This window comes from Trachemys scripta, chromosome 18 (genome assembly GCF_013100865.1).
Source record: "Trachemys scripta elegans isolate TJP31775 chromosome 18, CAS_Tse_1.0, whole genome shotgun sequence".
Taxonomy (NCBI): Eukaryota; Metazoa; Chordata; order Testudines; family Emydidae; genus Trachemys; species Trachemys scripta.
The window spans coordinates 1,632,330-1,654,044 of NC_048315.1; the positions used below are offsets into that span (position 1 = coordinate 1,632,330).

Consider the following 21,715-nt stretch of genomic DNA (forward strand, 5'->3'; position numbering starts at 1 on the left):
GGTTATTATCTTAGCAGTGAAACAAAGAAAAAAGAGAACACCAAAGTACTTTACCTCTTCTCAGTACGATACATTACAGATTATATGAGAAGCAAGATTCTAGGGGGGAAAAAATTGTTACTGGACTCACTATGAATAGAAAAGCACATCACCTCACCTACTTCCACTTTCTCTCACATAGTTCCAAAATTAGAAACAATCAGAATCCTACTGGAAACAATATACAGCATCTTAATTGGGCTGCCTGTACTAAATACGTCAGTAACGTATCACTTTGCATATCATTTTTTGACTTACTGGTTTAAAAAAAATAAAAAAAGCTTACTTCAATGGTTAACCTTTTTCTTTGTAATGCTACTTAGCCATTGTGACAAAATAAGAGTTTCAATTTTTACTTACACTGCAGACTTAATGACGCTGAAGATTTGTTTCACTCACTGAAGACAATCTAACACATACAATTCTATTAATAAGCATAGGAACATGCTTAATAAAATTCTACCTAGAATTATGTTGAAGATTAGAATTTATAGTGTTACATTTATAGTAAATACAATTTCTAATAAATTGTCCTAGAGTAGATCCATTTACTAATCTATTTAGGTGTTTTGATTAGTTTAGTTATTTATATAAACGTATATGGATGCACTTAAATTTAATTGTTCTACATTCAAAAAGCACAGCACAGTTCTTCAAATTTTACAGAAGCTATTCTATCTTAATTTGGGTCAACCACAGTAGACCATGCCAATTTAGAATAGTGTATTGAAAAATCTCTCCTGCCCACTCCCCCCCAAACATAGATAAAGCTATCCAAGCAAGACTTATTCGATGTCAAAAGCAGACCTTAACTAATTAAATTGTGCCCTTCAGGAGTTATTCCACAAACCAGGATATCTGTATTTTTTCACATGTTCTGGAGAGGCTAATTTTCAGATATGTGATAACAAGATTCTGAATATTATGAGCACAGGCAATTCATAATCCCTGTGCACAAGAACAGAAGCATGTTTGTAACAAGGTTATCTGAAATACAAAACGAACAGGAGGCTCTGAAATAATGAACAGATATAAGTATCCTACCAGTAGTAGAGAAATGGTGGCAGTAAGTATTCGATCCCCTGCACCTCAGTAGTTTTTAAAAGATGCATGTTTCAAAAAGCGTTGTTACTGACACTAAATATAACAAAGCTTTTGAAAAAGAAAGTAGTATGAAGATTTAGCCTTCACATAGATTGATTTCTTCAGCTCAGTCTATCTGTCATACCCAAATTCATGTGGTGCCAGGCAAGCATAACTGTCAGAACTATTCTCACTAGCATAAGTCAGTATTTGGAATAGCAATAAGACTCTTTTGGGAGAGGTTATCTTTCTTGTGAAGAATGTTATCCAAACTCCTCTCAAACAACAACATGCAATTAAATATATATATACACTGTATACTCCCACATCCAGATTGCTAGGCTTAGAAACTATTACTGGGAAAGTTAAAAATACCACTGGGAAACGGGAATATTATGCCACCTCCCTGCCCCAGTACAATTTGCAAGTATTAACCCCATCAATTTACAGTGTGAAAAAAGTTTAAAATACTTGTGCAATGCTCTGAAGATGAAAGGCACTGTAGGGGAGATTGTGAAACCCTTATTCATATTACATCATGAGTAATCCCATGAAAGTCAACTGGCCTATTTATACACTCAGGTACTACTCACTGTGATAAATATATCACAATATGGCCCTATATAAGTATTCAGTTACACCAGATACTACCATCGTCTGTAGAAAAAATATGCACTTTAAGCATTTATCTAGTAACCCCAGCCATTTGATCACTAATCCCTTGGCAGACAAGTTTTTGGGATATGTTCTCAGTGGCATTTTTGGAAGTTCCCTAAAGCCCAGCATGTGGACTGGGTGGTCCTTGGAGTAACTGAGTCAGGCAGGAAACACAAGGCAGTCCCCAAAAGTCCATTTTGCATCCTTACATTTTTATTTTGGGAAAGTTTATGGACTGTAACATCCAGGAGGTCAGACTCAATGATCACAATGGTCTGTCTGGCCTTGGAATCTATGAATCCACCAACCTGTTAAATTAGTTATTTCTCTCACTATTAAGAGTTGGTCCATCCACCAAGAGAGACAAAGCAATTTACGGAGAATGCAGAACGTCTTGGTTGTGTGGATTAGTTGGTGGGTGTTGGGGTGCAGGAGTCATTTGCTCTTGCACCCTCATGCGCTGTCCAAAAATGACCAGAAGTCAAGAGTGGAGGAGAGGTTGATGAGAACAGAAAAAGCAGAGTGACAGAAAAACATAGTACTCAGTAAAGAGGAACATATTGCAGACCTTAAATCCCTCATGCAGTCATGAATGTGAATACGGAAGAGTAGACATGCTAAGGCATGTGCACATTTCACAGCAGGCTGCATTTCTGGAAAATGCAGATACTTCATGGTTTGAAAGAACCTAATTTCACCTCTTGAACCTCTCCCTCAGCAACAGTCACCAATGCAAATGTAGGTAAATAGGTATCTACTAGATGAGAACTTTAAACATAAATAAAACTCGCTTGCCTTACAATTATAGAAAACATATACAGCTAGGGAAAAACATTCCTAAGTGGGCATTTACCAACCTCTTTTTTCAGATGTTATTAGCAGAGACACTTTGGGCAAACTGTTCTACAGATGAAGCACTGTGGATCTGGTTGGAATATGGAGAGAAGGGGGAACCCACACCAGGCCCTTATGCAAAATGCTATTTATTTTGCCAGCAGTATGTTGTTTACTCCACTGAGAAAATTCACAACATGATGGATAGAGCATTAAAAGCAAGGTCATTATTTAATGTCAACATTAAAGCGGTACAGATTCCTGTAAGTATCCTCAGGCAGTGTGCGTAGTCTTATCTCAGGATAAAATAGATTTTTTTACACTTTAAAATCCATGTATACAGCAATTTATATGAAGAGTAAAAACTGAGGAGATGCCAGCATCTTCCAGCAATAATCTCTCCTATGTTGTTCTTTAGACTTGTCTATTTTTGCTCATTTCTTGTTTCAGTGATACACATCCTTTTCTCTTCTGACTCTGTGGAAGGACTTCAGTATAATTCAGTGCAGTTTCTTCATATATTTTCAATTTTTCATACCATTCTTTCAAGTAGGCTCATAAATTTGAAGTCAATTAATCTAATGCTCCCCCAGCTCTTGCTTTCTCTGACTCTGTCAGTCTTTCCCTGAGAGATGCCAGCTCTTTAGCCTCTCCTTCTCAGACTAGATCTATTTAATTTCTATTATGAGAACTGTGGTGTAGATCCATTTACACGGAACTCAAAGAGATAGGTCATTGTAAGAAAACACACACAAAAACATAGGTCCATCTCTTGCTGAAAGTCTCATCTCCCTTATCTCCCAATCTGTCCTGTTTTGGCCTGGATCTTCCTCTCCTCAAAAATATGAATGTTACTTCAGGACAGTTAATTCTCCAACTGACCCACTAAAGGAAGTCTGGCTTCCTCCCTACCCTCCAACAGTCATTTGTTGTTCTCTCTCTCAACAGACCCTCTGATACAATTAAATTTATTCTACTTATAAAATACATTTCATATTATATACATTATACTTCCCCAGATTTACCACTACACTGAATTTTCGTAAGAGCAAAATATTTATTGCTCACCTAAAGTTACGAGTCTTGGACTGACAACGCAAGTTCTTACAGCAAAATAAAATGTCTGATCAGAAACATACCTATTCATAGATTTAAAGGAAAGAAGAGCCCACTATGATGATCTACTCTGACCTCCTGCAGAACACAGGCCATGGGATTTTACTCAGCAATTCTAGAACTAGAAGACATTTTTTCCTATTGCATACCTGGAAACTATCAAACCCAGTATGCCTAATAAGATTTACCCTATTACAGTGACATCACATTGGCTCTTGTGGAAATGACATCACAGAGGAATCCAACAGAGCAATAAACTATTAAGAGAACCTGTGTTTTTATAATCAGAGGAAAAAGTACTTCAGCAGAAAAATATTTATTTAGAAACCTAACGGTTTTCCATGAGGCTTCAGTGGCTAATGAAAGGAAATAATTTATGTCATCTTAATAAACAGGAACAATAAACTATTGTTATTAAACCCCTGGTGTAGCAGGGCTATGCACAGCCTATAGCCACAATTTATTTTAAAAGGCATACAGACTAATTTAAAGCAGAGCCAACAGGAAAGCATACCACATACACCTATAAAGCCATTCAGGTCCTGCTCTGGAAAATCATGTATTGCATGCCCAAAGGCAGTGAAATAGTTAACTTGCTGAGTGGGCCGGAAACAGACAAGTAAACCTCTGCAATGCGAATGATTTTCATTATGGTTTGGTATTTATTGTACATACTTTTCCTGCCAGGAAGCTTCAAAATTTGCCAAATGGAAAGAATTTACAAAATCTTGATTAATATGAGCCTTTGTGACTCATACTTCTGCATTACAACATCAGTAAAGATCACAAACCACTTACATGCTTTATCAGGAATAAACGTGCATTAGCACTGTTGTATAGTAACTAATGATTCCCCTTCCTGTTCCAAACCCAACGAGAGTAATTTTTTATTACAGTGCTGATACATTAGAGCAAATCTAACACCACATTCCTTGGCAAACGGACATTTTATAGTTAGTAAAAGTGGTTCAAAACCACCCTCTCTCTCTGCAAGGACTCAAATGTGTGTACACACCTCAAAAAAAGGCTCATGAAGGTCCTCCCCTTTCTTTGCCTTTCTAAAAAGGAACTGACCTCTCTCTTCCTGAAAGAATCTGGGACTAGTTCCCCAAAGGCAGACACAGTAGTCTCTGCTAGGAAAGAACCAGAGCTAACCTATTGTGTTCAGTCCCTGAAAACGGTACATGTGTCCTGGACCTGGTCAGGAAGCCATTTTCCTTCTGAAAATATCTTGTCTTGGATTCTCCTGACTTTGTTTCTTTTAAAAAGGATCAGCTGAGCCAGTTCCCTTGTTCCAAAATTATTACACACACTTCTAAAACATCAATCACATAATTGGGAAATACAGTTTCTTACAAAGGGGTGGGTAGGACCAAGATTCTCCTTTCCATCCTCTAACAGTATAATCCACAAAATTATACTGGGGAAACTCACCCACATAATTAGAGGAAAACCAGAATAAAGAGGTGTTTGCATTGTGCTGTGAAGGAAGCAAAACTTTTACCCAAGTCTCTATAAGCAGCAAATTCCACAGCTGAAGGTTCTAGATTGATAATGCCCTGGCTCTGACAAATCCACATTTGTTCCTAACAAACAAAACATCCCTGGTAATCACAGCTGTGACTCCGATGAAAACACTGGTGGTCACTGACATAGATCACACTTCAATTAGGATTCTAGATAATGGACAGGACATTGAATTAAACCTAGACTTGACTTAGCAGCTATCATAGACAATGGAGCCAGTTTGTCCTGCCTAGAAGTGGAACACTGGATTCTGAACAAGCTGAATCTTCTGGGTGGTCTTTATGGTCAGTTCCAGAAAGAGCATGTTGTAGAGGTCTACCTAAGGTGACAAAGGCAAGATCACCATGGCTAGGTTCATATCTGAGGGGAAAGGACAGTCTTTTTGTCAGTCAAAGAATTGTTATATTTCTGGTCACTGATGCCAGGTCTTATCCCACAAACCGATGAGATAATATGCCACTTTGGACAAGTCACATTTTATCAACTCTCGCGAAATGACATGGAACAATTCTCAGTTTTTCATTATAGTCCCTGCCACCGTGGCATTTTACCCCGCTCAGGGAACCGTGTGTAAACTCTAGTCCAGCCTAACTGGTTCCGAACAGCGTTACGGTTTGGCAGTGTGAACAGTGCAATACTCTGCTCAGTGAAAGGTAACACTCCGCACTGCCGCCTGCCCCCGGGAGGAGTTTCGAGCACGAGAACAGCCCGGTCGGGACTGAGCGGGGGCAAGGCAAAGCAGCCCCGGAAAGCCAGGCCGAGGGCACGCAGCCCCGATCCCTTTGTCACGGTGGCCGGGCTCCTCGCTGGCTCCCCGCCTCCCCACGGCCGCGGCTGTCAGCCCCGCGCCCCGCCCCGCCAGGCCTTGCCGAGCCCGCCCGCCCGCCCGCGGGGTGTCTGCTCCCGGGGACCCGCCAGGCGAGAGCACGAACAGCCCCGGGGGCGAGCCCGGCCCGCCGCTCTGTGCTCCTCCCTGGGGCGGCGGGGCCGCGCCGCGCGCCACACGGAGCCCGAGAGCCCAGCGCGCGGAGCCCGCCCCCCGGCCCGCACTCACTCTCGGTGTCCCTGCCCGGGCCTCATGGCGCCGCCGCTCGCTGCTCCCCGGCCCCGCTCTCGCTGTGGTGGCTGCGCCAGGCCACCGCCAGCCGCCTCTTGCGCATGCGCTCTCACCGCCCAGCGCGATGCCGGCTGCGTCCTGGCGCAGGCGCGTTCCCCGCCCCTCGGGGCCCGCGCAGGCGCACTTCATAGCCGGGGAGGGAGGGGGTCCTTTAGCTTTTGTCACTGGGGTGTCCCCAGACGTGCCTGACGGAAACGTGCGGGCGCCGAGCAGCAGCTCCTTGAGCCCCAGCCCTAAGCCCGACTCGCCGCGTCCGTCCGCAGACTGCGGGTGCTGGGGCCAGACTCCCCCGCCCCCCGCCGGGGTGGCCATACCGCTGCCTGCCCTCGCCGTGCTCCGCCTGTGGCCGTTGTCACGGCGCCGAGGCGGGCGCGAGGGTCCTGGCAGCACCAACCCGCCCCCCCCCCCCCCCCCCCACCCACCCTCTCTCCCCCCGGGGGGGGGGGTCTCAGCAGCGCCCAGCGCAGCCCCAGCCCCACCCCCACCTCGGGCTGAGCTCCTCGGGGCGGGGCGCTGAGTCCAGGCCCTGGTAAAACATTGCCCGCAGCTGCTGGGACTGGGGGGCTCTGGCAGCCCCTGGCTCGAAGTAGTTGCCCTTAGATACAGGGGTTACGGTTTGGTTCAATGGCTCTCAGCACCCCCCCCCCCCCACACACACACACACACCCCACCATACAAATTGTCCCAGCCGCCCTGCTTGCATGGGAACGAAGCTGCCCTCGTGATTTTTGCCCTACCGTTCCCTGGAGCCAAGGCCTCCCTTCCCCATAATGCATTAAAGCAGGTCTACCCCCGAGCCCTTCGGCTGTGGCGGAAGAGCAGTATAGGGTACAGGGCTCCTGGGAGGGACACAGCTTTAACAGCAAAGCTGTGCTTTGTAGCAGTATAGGAAAGCTAGCCCCACCCCCGAAACAGGCTATACGGTAAAAGTGCAGCTTTGGTAGCGTACCTGTGTCTACACTAGGGACTTCTGCAAGTATGACTACAGTGGTCAGGGATTACACCCTAATCAACCTATGGCTGCAGAAGCTGGTAGTGTAGACATGGCCTTAGAATAGATAGATACACCACCAGCCTGCTATAGAGGGAAGCTCTGTGCTGGTGGGAGCAGATGCTGAATGACAGGGGTTGCATCAAGGCCCTGAAGATGACATTAGTTGGCACACCACCTCATCCTGTCCCAGTGTAAGGGGAGATAAGGTGAGCAGCAAGGAACTGCTTGTTGAGATTCAGTTGTTTATGCTGTAAATAAACAGCTTCTCTTCTCTAGGGCTGATAAAGCAACAGGTTTTTTGTTTCTTTTTGGTATTTCAAATACTTTTCAAAATGCTTAGGAACTGCCTAGAGGTCAGACCCTACACAGTTCCTAAGGCAAAAACCTCTCCCCCTTTACCTTAGATTATAAATCTTGTCATCTGTGCACATACACCACTACGTACACATAGGCCACACTCAGCACGGGGACCAAAAGGTGCTACCGTAGCAAACCTCGTTGCCTACTCTGTCCCCATATCTACTCTGGCAACATCATCAGAGGACCCAACCACATCAGCCACACCATCAAGGGCTCATTCACCTGCACATCCACTAATGCTATATATGCCATCATGTGACAGCAATGCCCCTCTGCCATGTACGTTGGGCAAACCGGACAGTCCCTCCACAAAAGAATGGACACAAATTGGACATCAGGAATGGTAACATACATAAGCCAGTAAGTGAACACTTCAATCTCCCTGGTCATTCTATTACAGATTTAAAAGTCACTATCATTGAACAAAAAAACTTCAGAAACAGACTTCAAAGAGAAACAGCAGAACTAAAATTCATTTGCAAATTTAACACCATTAATCTGGGCTTGAATAGGGACTGGGAGTGGCTGGCTCATTACAGAAGCAGCTTTTCCTCTCCTGGAATTGACACTTCCTCATCTATTATTGGGAGTGGACTACATCCACCCTGATTGAATTGGCCCTGTCAACACTGGTTCTCCACTTGCGAAGTAACTCCCTGCTCTCCATGTGTCAGTATATAATGCCTGCATCTGTAACTTTCACTCTATGCATCTGAAGAAGTGAGGTTTTTACCTATGAAAGCTTATGCCCAAATAAATCTGTTAGTCTTTAAGGTGCCACCAGACTCCTTGTTGTTACTGTAATAGAAGTACAAGTAATAATCCAGAGCCAAGGCTTGGTACCCAGACCTGCTGGGCACTACTGCAGAACAGTAATTAGCATAAGGGGAAACAAAAGTGAAAGCAACTCTGCTGTGCAGTGCATGAAGGGACCATACATCCTTCAAAAGACAGCATGGACTTTGCTCCTCCAGTCCAATCTAGCTGTGCTATCCCACTTACCTCCATCCTTTCATAGCTAGCAGATCAGGACAGAATTGTGCTATATTCTGTCTGGAATGTGCAGTGGGCACTACCATAAACAGGATAATCTCCCCTCTACTAGCGACAGGCTAATTAAACCTGTTTGTGTCCGTTTCCCCAAATGTAAAATGGAGAGAATACAAACCTACGGTAACAGGAAAGGGAGGTGGAACCTGTTCCATATAGTTTACAAAACACAGCTTTTTTGGCCCTTGGCGTTGACATTGACATTTTGGTCACAGGCCCAAGTGACATTGAGAGAGTTTAAAAGCTTATTTAAAACCCGTTTCCTAATATGCTACTAGGCCTATATAGGCAGTGGGATAAACCTTTCTGACAATACTAAGGTGACAGAACCACTCTTACATGAGGAATGAGGCTGAAGGGTTTCTACCCCGTGTAGAAAAACAAGGCGACAGATAAGTTAAGCGGAATATTTAGTCTCAGCTAAATTGAGGGCTTGGGAGCAGCATTCATCACTTTAGACAGCTAACAAATTGCTACACCACGTGCCATCAAAGAATGGAGCAGGTGCAGCCCATCCGGAAAGACTGACAGTTCACACCTTTGGAAGGAAGAGGAAAGGGAGGGCATCTTTTAGAGAAAGTAATGGCAGCCTAGCCTGAGAATGCACTGCCAGCCAGAAGGATGTAGACTGTTGCCACTACTGTTACTAGGAGCCAGGGAATTCAGTCAGCATTAAACGTTAGCAATCTTGTCCACACTTTGTTGGGACTCTCCTTGACAGCACACCTCCCTCCCAACCAGCCCTCAGAATTCATTCCTTACACCCAGGGGGAACTGCGGTTCTTTGCTTCCTTCCAAGGTGGCTGGTCTACTGCGCTCTCTGGCTGTTTCACCTGCCTCTTGCCCACTGAGGCAAGTGAATGCTCTTCCTACCTAGCAGTGAGATGAGGCTTGACTTCCTATTAAGGGCTTGCAGCACAAGTAATTGTAAGTGCACGTTACAGGGGGTCACTTGTGTTTCCATACCAGGGAAAGCCAGGACTCTGCTCTGTATAGCTGATATGGCACTTACTCGCATATCAAATAATTACGCCTTGCTTTCTCATTTCGGTCCCTATCATTGGCTGCAAAGCAGATGCCCCATGGGGGTTAGTTACCAGCATTGATATATGGGGCATTTGTCCACTCTACAGGCCTTGAAGTCAGTTGCACGATCGGTTGAACAGGTGCATCCTCCCTAGAAGGTTCTGCTCAGACGTGATGAAGTTTAGGCTTCAGTCCAAGAAAGTGTCCACATTCTTGTCCTTGTAGAAGAGGGAGGAATGGCGCATGCACTTGCCAGCCAGCGTAGAGCTCAAACCTGCCACTCCATCATTTTTGGTTTTATTTCATGAGTGATGATTTACTGATCCCCTTTGTACCATGACACAGATTCCTCTCAGGCTGCTGGCACCAGGAAGAGACTGCAGACATGCCAGCCATTGACTGGTAATGATGTAAGATCCTGTCCAATTTTAGTTGCATCTTTGCAACCGTAGGTTGAGCCATGGGAATGCAGCTAGCAACACTGTCATCTCTGCCCTCAGCCCAATGGTATTTTCACACTATTTAAGTGAGAACGCATAGCATTTGTAGAGCCCAGAGTGACACAGGGCTCTCAGTACAGCTGCTACTACCACCATAAACATTAGGTGCAATCACTTACTGTAAAATAAGGACATTCTTAGACAAACAAGGTCAGTTAGAAAGTTACCACCCATTCAGAACCTTACCAATAACTGAAATCAAACCTCAGTCTGTGACATGTAAGCGTTTTCCAAGAGACAAACAAGACTCCTAAGCTTTTTCTGAAGACTATCAGCACAGCATCTAGATGCCAGGCATTACTCCTTAGCCCAGTAGCATCTCACTCCATGAGTTACTATCCCTGTCATCTAACTGCATTGTCACCTGACCTCCAGGTTCCCAACCCCTACGGACACCTGATCGCATGGCTGCCTAACCCCATTATCATTTCATCCTGTTGTCTCCTAACTAGTACAATGGCATTTGTTAGCTTAATACAATATGAAGAGCCCTGACTAGCCCCCTCCATGCCCATGTTGCCTTCCCAAAATCAGGAAGAATTAAAATATGTCTGTGCTCCAGAAAGACAGCACTTTCCGTAGTCTGGGTCTTCAGACAAATGCTAATGGTACCTTTCACATGAGAACTGATTGGCTGATGTCTAATTAATCTAATTGCCAAGCCTTATTAATGAGCTACTGCCTCACATTTAAGCCTGAGCAGGCCCTAAGCACCGTCTCTCACTGAGTCAGTTGGGTAGTTAGGCGACTAAGCATTTTCACACACACTATTTCCATTTCAAGGAAATACATTTTGCATTGATTCTCCATCACCTCTCACTCCTAGAGACCAGCTCCAGGCACTGGGCTCTGATCTTCAGCCTGGAAAATCACTGAAATATGCTTTGTGGCAGCTTGAGACTGACCTTTGTCTGTCAACACTCCACAAAGGAATGATTTCCTCATTGTATCTGACATCAAATGAAAATCTTTTGAATCCTCAAAGTTCGCTTACCTGTCTTTCTTCCCTGCAAGGGGTCACCTTCAGAAGCACCTGCGAACAATCCACTGCTATGGAAATGTGATCTAAGCTCAGCTGGGAAGAAAGAAGATACATGAAAGATTCCGTCTAAAATCAGGACAAAAACAGATCCCAGGTAGCAGCTGTCTCCTCTGACTGACAGAAAGGGGAAGAGAAACAACTGCTTGAGCTGGGACCTCATTTTATTGTCAGTGGAATATAAAAGCCAGTTAGAAACATTCAAGGAACCAAAATATCCCCTGCATGGAGGGAGAGAAAGTCAGGCCATTACCTCACAATCTGAAGGCAGCTCACGGTCGCTTAGAGATGCTCTTATCTTCTCCATGGCACAGTCTTGAATGGTTCGGTGGGTTTCGTCAGTGCCACTAAAGCATCCCCTTTTCTTTGGAGAGGGAGAAACTGGCACTGGATTTCATGAGAGGTTTGGGTTCAAACAGGAGCTGGGAGCTCCCGGGGGACCTGGGATATCCTTATTTTAATTGCCTGGGCAGCTCCTTAAGTGCCTCCTCCCGCAGGGCTGCTTGTAAACACCACAGAATGTGAAATGTAGCTAGAGGTCTCAAGAGATCTCGTACCACAGGCAAAATCCTTTAGAAAGTCTAGCTCTGGGAGCACACAGAGATCCACAAACCAGGAATTCCCAGTAAGTGCGAGTCCCTGCCCTTTGTACACACAAACCAGACTGTTAGCCGAATAAGGGAGTCAAACACCTGATTTATATAGCAAACCCATACGGCAGGGGAATGATGAGTTTAGATCGGGGATTCTCACAACAATTTTTTTGGTGACCTCAGAGTGCAGCCACCAAGTCTTGCTGGTGTCCGCTCTGACAATTTTTCCTAAAATACTTAATTTCAGAAAAAATAAATATGCACATATACATGTCCAAATCATTGTAATTTATTTAGGATTTTTTTTCCAGACTCAATAAAAATAATGTACAGTTGTCTCTATTCTTTACTGGGCCTAAACAATAGAAACAAACAAGGTGCTTTGTATGTTCTTGTCTTTTTTCTTATGTCTTTTGCTTTTTTTGGTTGCCCCCCCCCCTTTTTTTTTAAAGACGTGCTAGTTACTAAGTCTGCTGTGAAAAGTGATATTAACAAACATACAAATATCACCTTTCACAGCAGACTTACTCAGCCCCAACGAGCCTGGGGACAAATTAAGCACTGGATAGGGAGGCAGCAGGGGCCAGGGGCACTGGAGGGGGGAAGTGACCTTGTGGCCAGAGCTCACTACCGGGGAATGGAGCCTGAAGCCTTGTGTCTGGAACCTGCCACCCAAGGGCTGAAGCCTGACCCCACCAGCCCTGGGAAGGTGGGGAACTTACTGGCTGCCTGCTCCTCCAGCTTGTGTGTCTCCAGAGGTGGGCAGGACCCAACCACTGCTGGTGGCCCTGCGGGAGGGGGCTGCTGCTTCCCTCCCTCCCCCCATTACCGCCCAGGAGGCTGTGGCCGCAAGAAAATTCTCTGGTGGCTGCATGCGACCTTGATGACTGCATTTGAGAAACACTGGTCTAGATACATATCTATAATATGCCAGTCAATCCATCTCGGTGCCAGTAAACAGCTCATCTCATCTTTGTCCCCAGAGGCTGTGCCAGTCCATGCCACACCAACACAGCTACTGCAAGGGCAACACAAGGCTACAGACTGCCATACAATCCAGATTTTACTCTCAACCTCCACGGCTTTCAGTCCTGACCTGTGTCACCTGCTACCAGTCAAGGCTAAGGTCCCTGCCAGCTCTGCAATGCACTTCACGCCTAATCTGCGACATCCCTGCTTCTCCAACCTGGGGCTTCTCTTCAACTGCCTCAAGCTAAGGTGGGCACTCTGCAACCAACGGGACAGGCAGGGCCTCCTAATGACACCTAGTCCTCACTTGACCCCAGATCTCTACGGGTGAAGTTGGTGCAATAAAGCTGTTCTAGCACCCAGTCTCCTCCCACCGACTGTGCCACCTGGCCCCCCAAACAGGCTGAATCCTCTCCCCACATTCTCTTCCCCAGTAAGGTGTCACTAGGAACAACAGTAAGGGATGGGTGCCATTTTAGTCTTGCCTTGCCATGACAACACACAATTGGGGAAGAGTGAGGTAAGCTGCTGGGGGCACCTTTATACGAAGCTACTGAATATTCAGTTGGTAGCCAAATGCAACCTCTTCAGTCCACGCTGGACACACCTAGAATCCCCTGGGGCAGTGCAAAGGAGATAAGGAGCAATGGGAGTAGAGAGCCTGTCAGTAGATCCACTTTCCACCCCATGCCAATTTGCTCTAATTGCGGCTTCTAAAATCAGGCAGCTCCTTGGGAGGCACTTCCCTTTCCCCCAGCCTCCTGCAGCAGCCCCTCGGGTATACAGAGCTTCATATTCAGACAGCAGCCCACTGACCCACGCTCCCCTTCCCTGCTCTCCTGACACTCCGCTCAGTCACAACAGCGGGTGCAGCCTGGCCCCTCCTCCCCAGAGCCCCAATCAACATCCCACAGCCTTCTGGCGAGTGGGAGAAAAGGACGATAAGGGAGAGAAAACAAGACAACAAAAACGCTTGCAAAATAGAAAAGAGGAGAATGAAGAGGCCAGGGTGCCAACTGCGTTGGGGAAGGGAGACAGTATCCACGCATCTATTGCGGGTGCACTCTAGTTGGGAACCACTGCTGTTAGCCAACACGTCCCTCTTTGAGGGTGACCAACAGAGTGATTCCCTCAGCAATACCCGCCTGCTATCCCAGCTACACTAAAAAGGCATGAGAGGTTCTATTTGCAAGCAACATCCCCTGCTCCAGCCCCCGTCAACAAACATCTGGCTCCTAAAGGCCGTTTCCATGATCCCTCATTCACTCATCTTCCACAGCCTGCAGAAGGGCCAGGACACAGCACGACGTGCTGCAATCACAGGGACGATCAGCACGTGAGTTGGGCTGGTGTAGCCTTTTCAGCTGAACGCCACCATTCCAAGTTGTACCGCTACTCGGCCTTGCAGCACTGAAGACATGAGACGAGGGGGATACACCCGATAACCCTTTCTTTGCCAGAAGACAGCAGTCCTTTTGAACTTTAAAGGACAGTTATATTTACAAAGCCACTTTCAGGCCAAAGGACCCCCAAGCACTATACAGGCAGCATTCACTTGACAGTACTCACTCAGCCTACTCATCGCTGAGTCTGCAGTTTTCCTAAAACACTAATTACTGTAGAAGTGTTTTAAGCTCTTGCCTGAGGGAAACTGGAGAGTTACTTCTTCACAGTGGACATTAATGGTCTGGGGAGTATTTGACAGACCAGTGCTCATATCACTCATGCCCAGAGGTGCAATACAATATATGTATCTGGACATGCATGCAGGTGGCACCTGTTTGAGACCTTCAGAAATGACTCTGGCCTTAGAGATTCAATTTTTGCTCTTGCCTCCTCCCTTCTCTCTCCATCCCATATTCTGCCACTGCAGCATCAGCATTTTCAGCACAACATCCAGACACAGTTGTTTGCTTTTGGCAGTACTGATAGTGGGCAAGTAGTCCAAAGGACATGAAAGCCAAGAAGCAGCAGAGGGAGCAAAGACAGATGGCTCTGTAAATGCAGCACTAAAATTGTGTGTGTGTGTGTGTGTGTGTGTGGGGAGGGGGGTGGTTCCCCAACATCCACTCCAAGTTCTCGCTGGATAATCTGTTGGGGTGGGTCAATGTCTGAAGATTTCACCACATTCCAACATTAAACTCATTGCAGTTCAGACCCCCCCAAAGAACATATTCTACTTTAGTTCTTCGGTTTACTCAGCATCCCTCTCTATGCCCGGGGAGATCTCAGTGCCCTGATATTGCCAAGGGTCGTCAGCCCGCCAGAAAGGGGCGTCTCCATGTTCTTCAGCACGTCCATTGCTTCATTAGTGGTCAGACAAGAATTGGTAACATCTAAATAAGCAGCTCATTTCTTCAGCTTCACACAGAGCTTCAAGCGGACATCGCACAGGAATATGTTCATCAGGTCCTCACCGGCCTCCTGAGCAATCCTGCTGATCAGCTGGCCTCCCACACCAATCAGCATCTTCTGTACCACAAAACAGAGACAGAGGATTATCACATTCACCTCCCTTACGTCTGGCAGTGCCACCTAACTGCAGGGAGAGGCAGCCCTAGAGAGCAACGTGGTGACTGGGGAAGCAGATAAAGAGGATGTTTCATTTCAGTGTTTCTCAAGCTTTTTGATACCAGAGATCAGCTTGCTGCCTTCCTAAACTGTGTCAAGGAGATCTCAGGGACTGGTGCTGGTCCACAGACCGGTCGTTGAGAAACACTGATTTGGAGCATCCCTGAACCCTGCCTGTAGGGTATCTGTCACCACAGAACAGTGCAGGCTCGTGCCCCATATGTAGAGAAACCAACTGCTTGGCACCAGGAGGCCTGTACCCTCTACCTGCGATACAGAGAGCATGATCTGTGCCAAAGGGGAGAGAGGCACCTTGAGTGACTGACTGGCCAACTCACAGATGAGGCTGACGCATGCTGTGCCTTCATGCTCTAGTCAGAAGGTAAGGAAGGTACAGAGTAGACCCTGTCTAGTACATAATGGGAGGTTTGGCCTCCCTCTGTCTAGATGTACCACAGGGTTACAGATATTTAATGCACTTTACGATGTGCCTCACTTGCAATTCACAGCCCAAGGGACTCAGTCTGTACAGCAAGCCTAGCGCAGGGCACATTTAGCCAGTTCTCTGCTATAGGCTAATGTGACTGAACTCCATGGATGCACAAAGGATCCTATTCCTGCACTGGGTCTGCAGACCCTCCTTTCTAATGCCCCATGGACTCCCCCAATCAGCGGCAAAAGAGCAGAGAGATTCTCCCACAATACTCACCACATGGGTCTCCTTTTGGACCAGCAGGTTCTGCAGGATGATTAGCTCTCCACTCGGCCCTTCCTCCCACATCTCCGTCTTCTGCAACATTAGAGCACAAACCCAACCACTCAGCAAACCCCTCAGAAGAGCAAAGTCCCCTGCCTCCAGGCCCCAGAGACTCCTATTCCCAGCTGCCTGTCCTCCCGTGGCCAAGCACACATGCACAGCAGGCATCAAGAGGGCCCCCTCCCCAGTGAAGGGCTTGGGGATAATGCAGTGCCACATGCCCTCCAACGTTAAACCCAAATCTTTAGAGGTTTCAGCAGAGTATTGTAGCAGGAAGGGTCTCTCTCATCATATGGACACTTAGGAAAGGCTGCTCTCACTGAGCTACTTCCTACCTGAAGCACAGTGTAGGGCACTTCCTGTGGCAGATACTCCAGGAGCTTCCCCCTAATGACATTATCACAGATCTCCTGGGGCGACTGGCTTGTCAAAACCCTGCTGTGGTACTCCCATCGACCTGGCTTGGCTTGCATCAGGAGGTACTTCTGTCGACACAAAGAACAGGGGCAGTTAAAGGGGACCCAAAGTCATCAGTAAAAGTCCTAGGTGGAAATAAATCAAAGATTGTGCTCTTAAGTAGTCTGACATGATACAGTTCCCTTGGTCAGATGGCACCCCCATCACCAACCTACCAGGGACTCCTCAGGGAGCTGCAGACCACAGGCCAGGAGAAAGGGGACAGGTCAGACAAAGAAAGGCTATTTGGCTATTTCCTCACACGATATGAGGCTCAGTATAACAAGCTATCTAGGGTGACCACGAGAATGAGAAGGTGCAGGTCACAAGGTATAATGCAATTATTTCAGGCTAATTTACCTTCAGCGTCTCCACTGCCTCTCCATGAATAGCGGCTAGCATGAAGATCTCCTGGAAGTGCGGCCAGCCTTTCTTGTTCTTTAAGTCTCTAGATACCTGGTGGTTTGCAATTTGCGCTTTCTCTGTGCCCTCCAACATATGATCAGAGTTTGATGCCCTCATGTTACAACTTGTATCTGAGCCAGAGCCCCTCTGGACTTCACTGGCATCCTGGAGATAACCAGACTCTTTGGATGTATTCTCAGACAGACAAGTTTGGATGCTTTGAAGGGGACTGTTTCTGGTGGAGTCTGAATGCATCTTAGATGTAGATTTCACTTTCAGTTTCTTTCCATTTACCACTCCCTCTGTGAGCTCAGTGACCAGGTCCAGCAGAAGGGCCTTTCTCTTCAGCAGATCCACCTGAAATAGAGAGATTGATCAGGAATTTGTTCCAGCTGGAACTGGGACAAATGTAACTGTCTCAAGTAATAATCCAAGTCTTGAGATGAATCACAGCTGTAAGGTTGGCACTATTTGCTGCAGGTCTAAAGTCACCCCTTAGTAAGTTACAAAACACTGGAAACCTTCAGATAGATTGATCTCTTCTGTGGCATTTGCCAAGAAACCAACATTTAGTTTAACCTTCAATAGAGGTATCAAGGAAAGAGGCCCTGTATGTAATGCCCAAGCACTAACGCACTGTAGAAAACAGAAGACTCGGACCCCTCTCTCATTTACCTTGTTCATGACCAGGACGCTGGGAATCTGTGGGAACTGAGAAAGACACTGCAGCACCTGGGGACTCAGATGGTTCTGTGTCCAGCGTTCTGACACATCCACCAAAACCACAACTGCCAAACAGAGAGAGACATTTGAAACCCCTCTTGGCAGACAACAGCCTTTAATTGCCCCTCAGCTTGTGGCCTCTTTCTTCAGATCACTGCCTTTCTTACTTCCACAGCAGCGTGTGTATGTCTGAGTGTGAGTGTAGATAAAGTGCGAGTGTGATAAAATAATGCACTTTTCCACATCTTCCCAGTGCCATACAAACTAATCCTCAACAACCCAGGCCAGCCCAATCATCCACACTGCCTCTTTAAGCGGTGTATAGGTGTACCATACTCTTCCCCAGTTACAGATGTGGAGAGTTCCTGTATGTACTTCCCCGCCACTCTATCCCCGCACACCCAGGAGCTGCCATTGCCCCTATACTGAGTGGAGCAGCATTCGGATACCAGGACAATGGCAGCCATATAAGTACCCACCATAGACACATCAGGATTTGACTTGATATAGTATGAGAATTGGGTTCCCACCTAAGTCTGCATGTTTCATGCTGTCCCATGGATCATTTATCAGGGATTTGTCCAGATTATGCCTGAAAGACAAATATCCATTATGGAAGTACACGTGCATCTGCTCATAAACTGCCTCCTTTTCCACACCATGGCACAGTGGAAGAATTTCACATTCTCTTTTCCATTTCACATTCCCTTTTAGTACCCAGCTAGTGTAGTGCCACCTTTTGACCTACATCATATCTCTGAGAGTGCAGTGCCTAGCACAATGGATTCTCAACAGAGACTGTGGACTCTAGGTGCTACTGTAATGCTGGTAATTGTAAGGTAGTTCAGAGACAAGAACTGGGCTCAAAGACCTTCTCATTCTATGAACACCACACCTCTATCCCAAGTAAGTACCCATTACACCCCTTTCATTCTGCTCTACAAGCTCCTACAGTGGAACTCATGTTCCGGTCTCCTCAAACCTTGCCCACTTGGATTTTCCATCTACCCACATTGAGAGAGATACCTTTTGGCTTTCATGGGGCTGATGAGGCCAGGTGTGTCCAGGATGATCTAGAAAGAGAAAGCCAAACCAATAAGGGTCGCCCTGTAATTACTGACAGGAAGCTAAAACTCATGTTTGTGCAATTGAAGTAGACTGCAAGGGGTAAGCAAAATGCTATGGATCATCTGGGTAATAATGCCTATTGCTGATAGTTACCTTATCACATGTGGAATACCTACCAGCTGAGTGTCTTCTTCTGTGATGACCCCATGGGCTTTGCAGCGTGTGGTGTGCACCTTCTTAGATACTGGGAAAACCTGCAGGAAACAAGTCAGATGTGTACAACATCTAAGAAATGTCGACAAAAACGATCTGTAACCTGGTTCTCAGATGCTGCAGGGACTGAAGTATAACAGATTTACCTTTCTGCCCAAGAGTTTATTCGAGAGAGTAGATTTCCCAGCATTTGGTGCTCCAATGATGGCAACTCTCAGAACCTTGGGGTTCTCTGGCTCATCTGGTTGGTGCACCAACAAGTTATCTTGCTCAGCTGCAGAGAGAGAAAAAAGGTGTTCAAGTAATAACACTGCAGTCACACCAGACTGTACACATTTAATTGATTAGTCCACCAGAGACTAAAGAAATATCACTGCACAAAACACAATATTAAGTGGCTAAGAGATTAATCTTGAGAGACTACAAGAACGTACAGCCTTTAATCCCCACCTCATGGGGTATCCAGCTATTTACAACTGCCTGAACTTTCTTTTACAAGTCACTTCTTCCAAGGCTGTTTTCCAACTTTCCGCTATACCCTCTTTAGGGGTTGCCCTTAATGCTTATTGTTCAACACCTCTGAGAAAAATCACGCAGGCAGCTGTTTACCTTTGCAGTAAGACACTGGTGGCGGATGCTGCCCTAGTGCACATTCTGTCTTCTCTCTGGAAATTCCTAGGATGGTATCCAGGGCAGAATTGTTTCCATAAAAGCAAGCAGGAAAAATGTTGACCCTCTGGACTCTGTTCTCCAGGAAACAGGCACCACTGACTGAAAAACCAACACAGAAATTCCAACTTAAACCTCCTACACGCTGGACCAAAAATTTTACAAGAAATTCTAAGCAAGACGGCCTCAAAACACAGCCGAGAAATTTGATTTATTTTACCAATATGGGTTCCTCAAACCCACTAACAGATTACAGTTACAGTTGGGATGGTAATGACAAGGACACACACTACGTAGCCAGAGAATTCCATAATCAAGGCTCCTAAACCATTAGTATGAACTATGTACAAAGGACTAATCGCTTCGGAAGAGATATTAGCAAACACTGTGGCTGAAGCCCCTGCCTGTAATTCTCCCCAGCCTCCCTCCTTGCTGCCCATTACACTTAGAATGCCTTCTCATGTGCCAGTTCACACGGCTTCTTCCACGATGCTTTTCAAGTTCAACAATGACCTGAAAAGAGGTCAGCACCATTTCCCAGCATTCGTTTAGGGAATTGTGTCTGAATTGTACTGTCCAAATCTAGCAGCCTCTTTGGCAACCTGTGCAGAGAGAAGTTTTACCAGTTCTCCCACCTTTGGTCTAGCATTGGTGCTAACAATGGAACCACAAGTGCAGACCGGGCACAAGCATTTTTACCACCAAGTCCCTAAGCTCAGCTATGAGTATATTAGATAACATGATGATAAAGGCATCTGAGCCCAGTCTACACTAGTACTTCTAGCACTGCTGCAATGCTGTCAGACTGCTAAGAATTCTCACTTTCTACAAGATGCTTCAGGGCTAGTAACTTGTCCTTTATGCCTGTACATTGAGATTTACTATTTGTAACATGCTAGCACCTAGGAACCTCAGTCCCGGACCAGGACCCCACTGTGCTAGTTGCGGTAAAAACCACACAAGAAGATGGAACCGACCCAAAGAGCTTACAATCCAAGTAGAAGACAAAAGACGGACAAGTGCAAAGAAACAATGAGAGGATATTAGTCAGCAAGACACACTGGTTTCACACCAGTGGCCCGGCCACTATCAAGTTTTTGTAGACATCACAGCAAAGGAAGAATTCAACAGAGGATAATGAGATGGCTTTGCAGATGTGTATTGGGAGCTCCTGACAAGTGAGGGGCAGCAAGGGAGAAAGCACAAAGGGGCTTGTTTGGGAGATGGAGGCTGGCTTTATGGACTGATTTGAGGCGGGTCATACAAAGCTAAATAGCGACTGCACTCAATACCAACAGAAAAAAAAGTGCTGAACAATGACTCCTAAGGACTGAACTCTCACAGGGATAGCAGGAAGAAGAGCTGGTTGTGCTCCTTTTGCCAGGAAACTGAACATGGGTGCTGTTTGTATAACGGGTGTCAGGGTACGGTGATTAACCATAGGGGAGAGTTTCTCTACATGCGACCTAAGCATTAAAGGGCAGAAACTCTTATTTGAGTAACTGTATATGGAGGTTTCCTCTACACTTGTCAGTTATAGCATCCCCACCCCCAGACCCATCCCACTGGTCTGTGGCTCTGCAGGTCTGGGGAGAGCTCCCTGATCAGAAGACGGGGGCTGCGCACTGCAGGGAGTGGGGAGATGGGCTCCTGGCGGCTGAGGCTGACAGTCCGGGGCCTGTATCAGCGTCTGAGCAGCGGCAGCAGAGCATCTGGGACGGTTGTGCTGCCAGGGGACCAGAGTCCTATAATCACTCTACAGCAGCCCCATAGTCCGCCCTAAGTGCGCCAGAACCAGCCCTCAGGGGCCTTCCAAAGCGTCACAGCCCCGCGGCTCCTCCTCCCCCACAGCCCCACACCCCGGCCCCTGCCCAGGCCCCCCTCCCCAGCTTCCCCCAGCCCCAGGCCCCACAGCCCGCCCCAGCTTCCCCCCCCCCCGCGGCCCAGGC

At 46.6% G+C, this 21,715-nt stretch overlaps 2 protein-coding genes across 3 annotated transcripts in view; both read right to left on the bottom strand.

Moving 5' to 3' along the window:
* The window catches only part of FAM222B (family with sequence similarity 222 member B), a 46,059-nt gene extending 39,614 nt beyond the window's left edge, over positions 1-6,445 (bottom strand). Inside the window, exon 1 of one of the 2 annotated variants that reach the window (XM_034752515.1) lies at positions 6,311-6,445. The gene's annotated coding sequence lies outside the window, so the exon portion shown is untranslated. The remainder of the gene's footprint in view (positions 1-6,310) is intronic. The other variant, XM_034752517.1, reaches the window with a different exon arrangement.
* A 5,753-nt stretch (positions 6,446-12,198) lies between these two features.
* The window catches only part of ERAL1 (Era like 12S mitochondrial rRNA chaperone 1), a 9,929-nt gene continuing 412 nt past the window's right edge, over positions 12,199-21,715 (bottom strand). Inside the window, exons 2-11 of the mRNA XM_034752680.1 lie at positions 19,707-19,868; positions 19,244-19,371; positions 19,061-19,138; positions 18,843-18,889; positions 18,347-18,408; positions 17,769-17,881; positions 17,049-17,450; positions 16,568-16,717; positions 16,185-16,265; positions 12,199-15,376 (exon numbers count right to left, since the gene is read on the bottom strand). Coding sequence (XP_034608571.1) covers positions 15,254-15,376; positions 16,185-16,265; positions 16,568-16,717; positions 17,049-17,450; positions 17,769-17,881; positions 18,347-18,408; positions 18,843-18,889; positions 19,061-19,138; positions 19,244-19,371; positions 19,707-19,868 — 1,346 coding nt within the window. The 3' untranslated portion in view covers positions 12,199-15,253. The remainder of the gene's footprint in view (positions 15,377-16,184; positions 16,266-16,567; positions 16,718-17,048; positions 17,451-17,768; positions 17,882-18,346; positions 18,409-18,842; positions 18,890-19,060; positions 19,139-19,243; positions 19,372-19,706; positions 19,869-21,715) is intronic.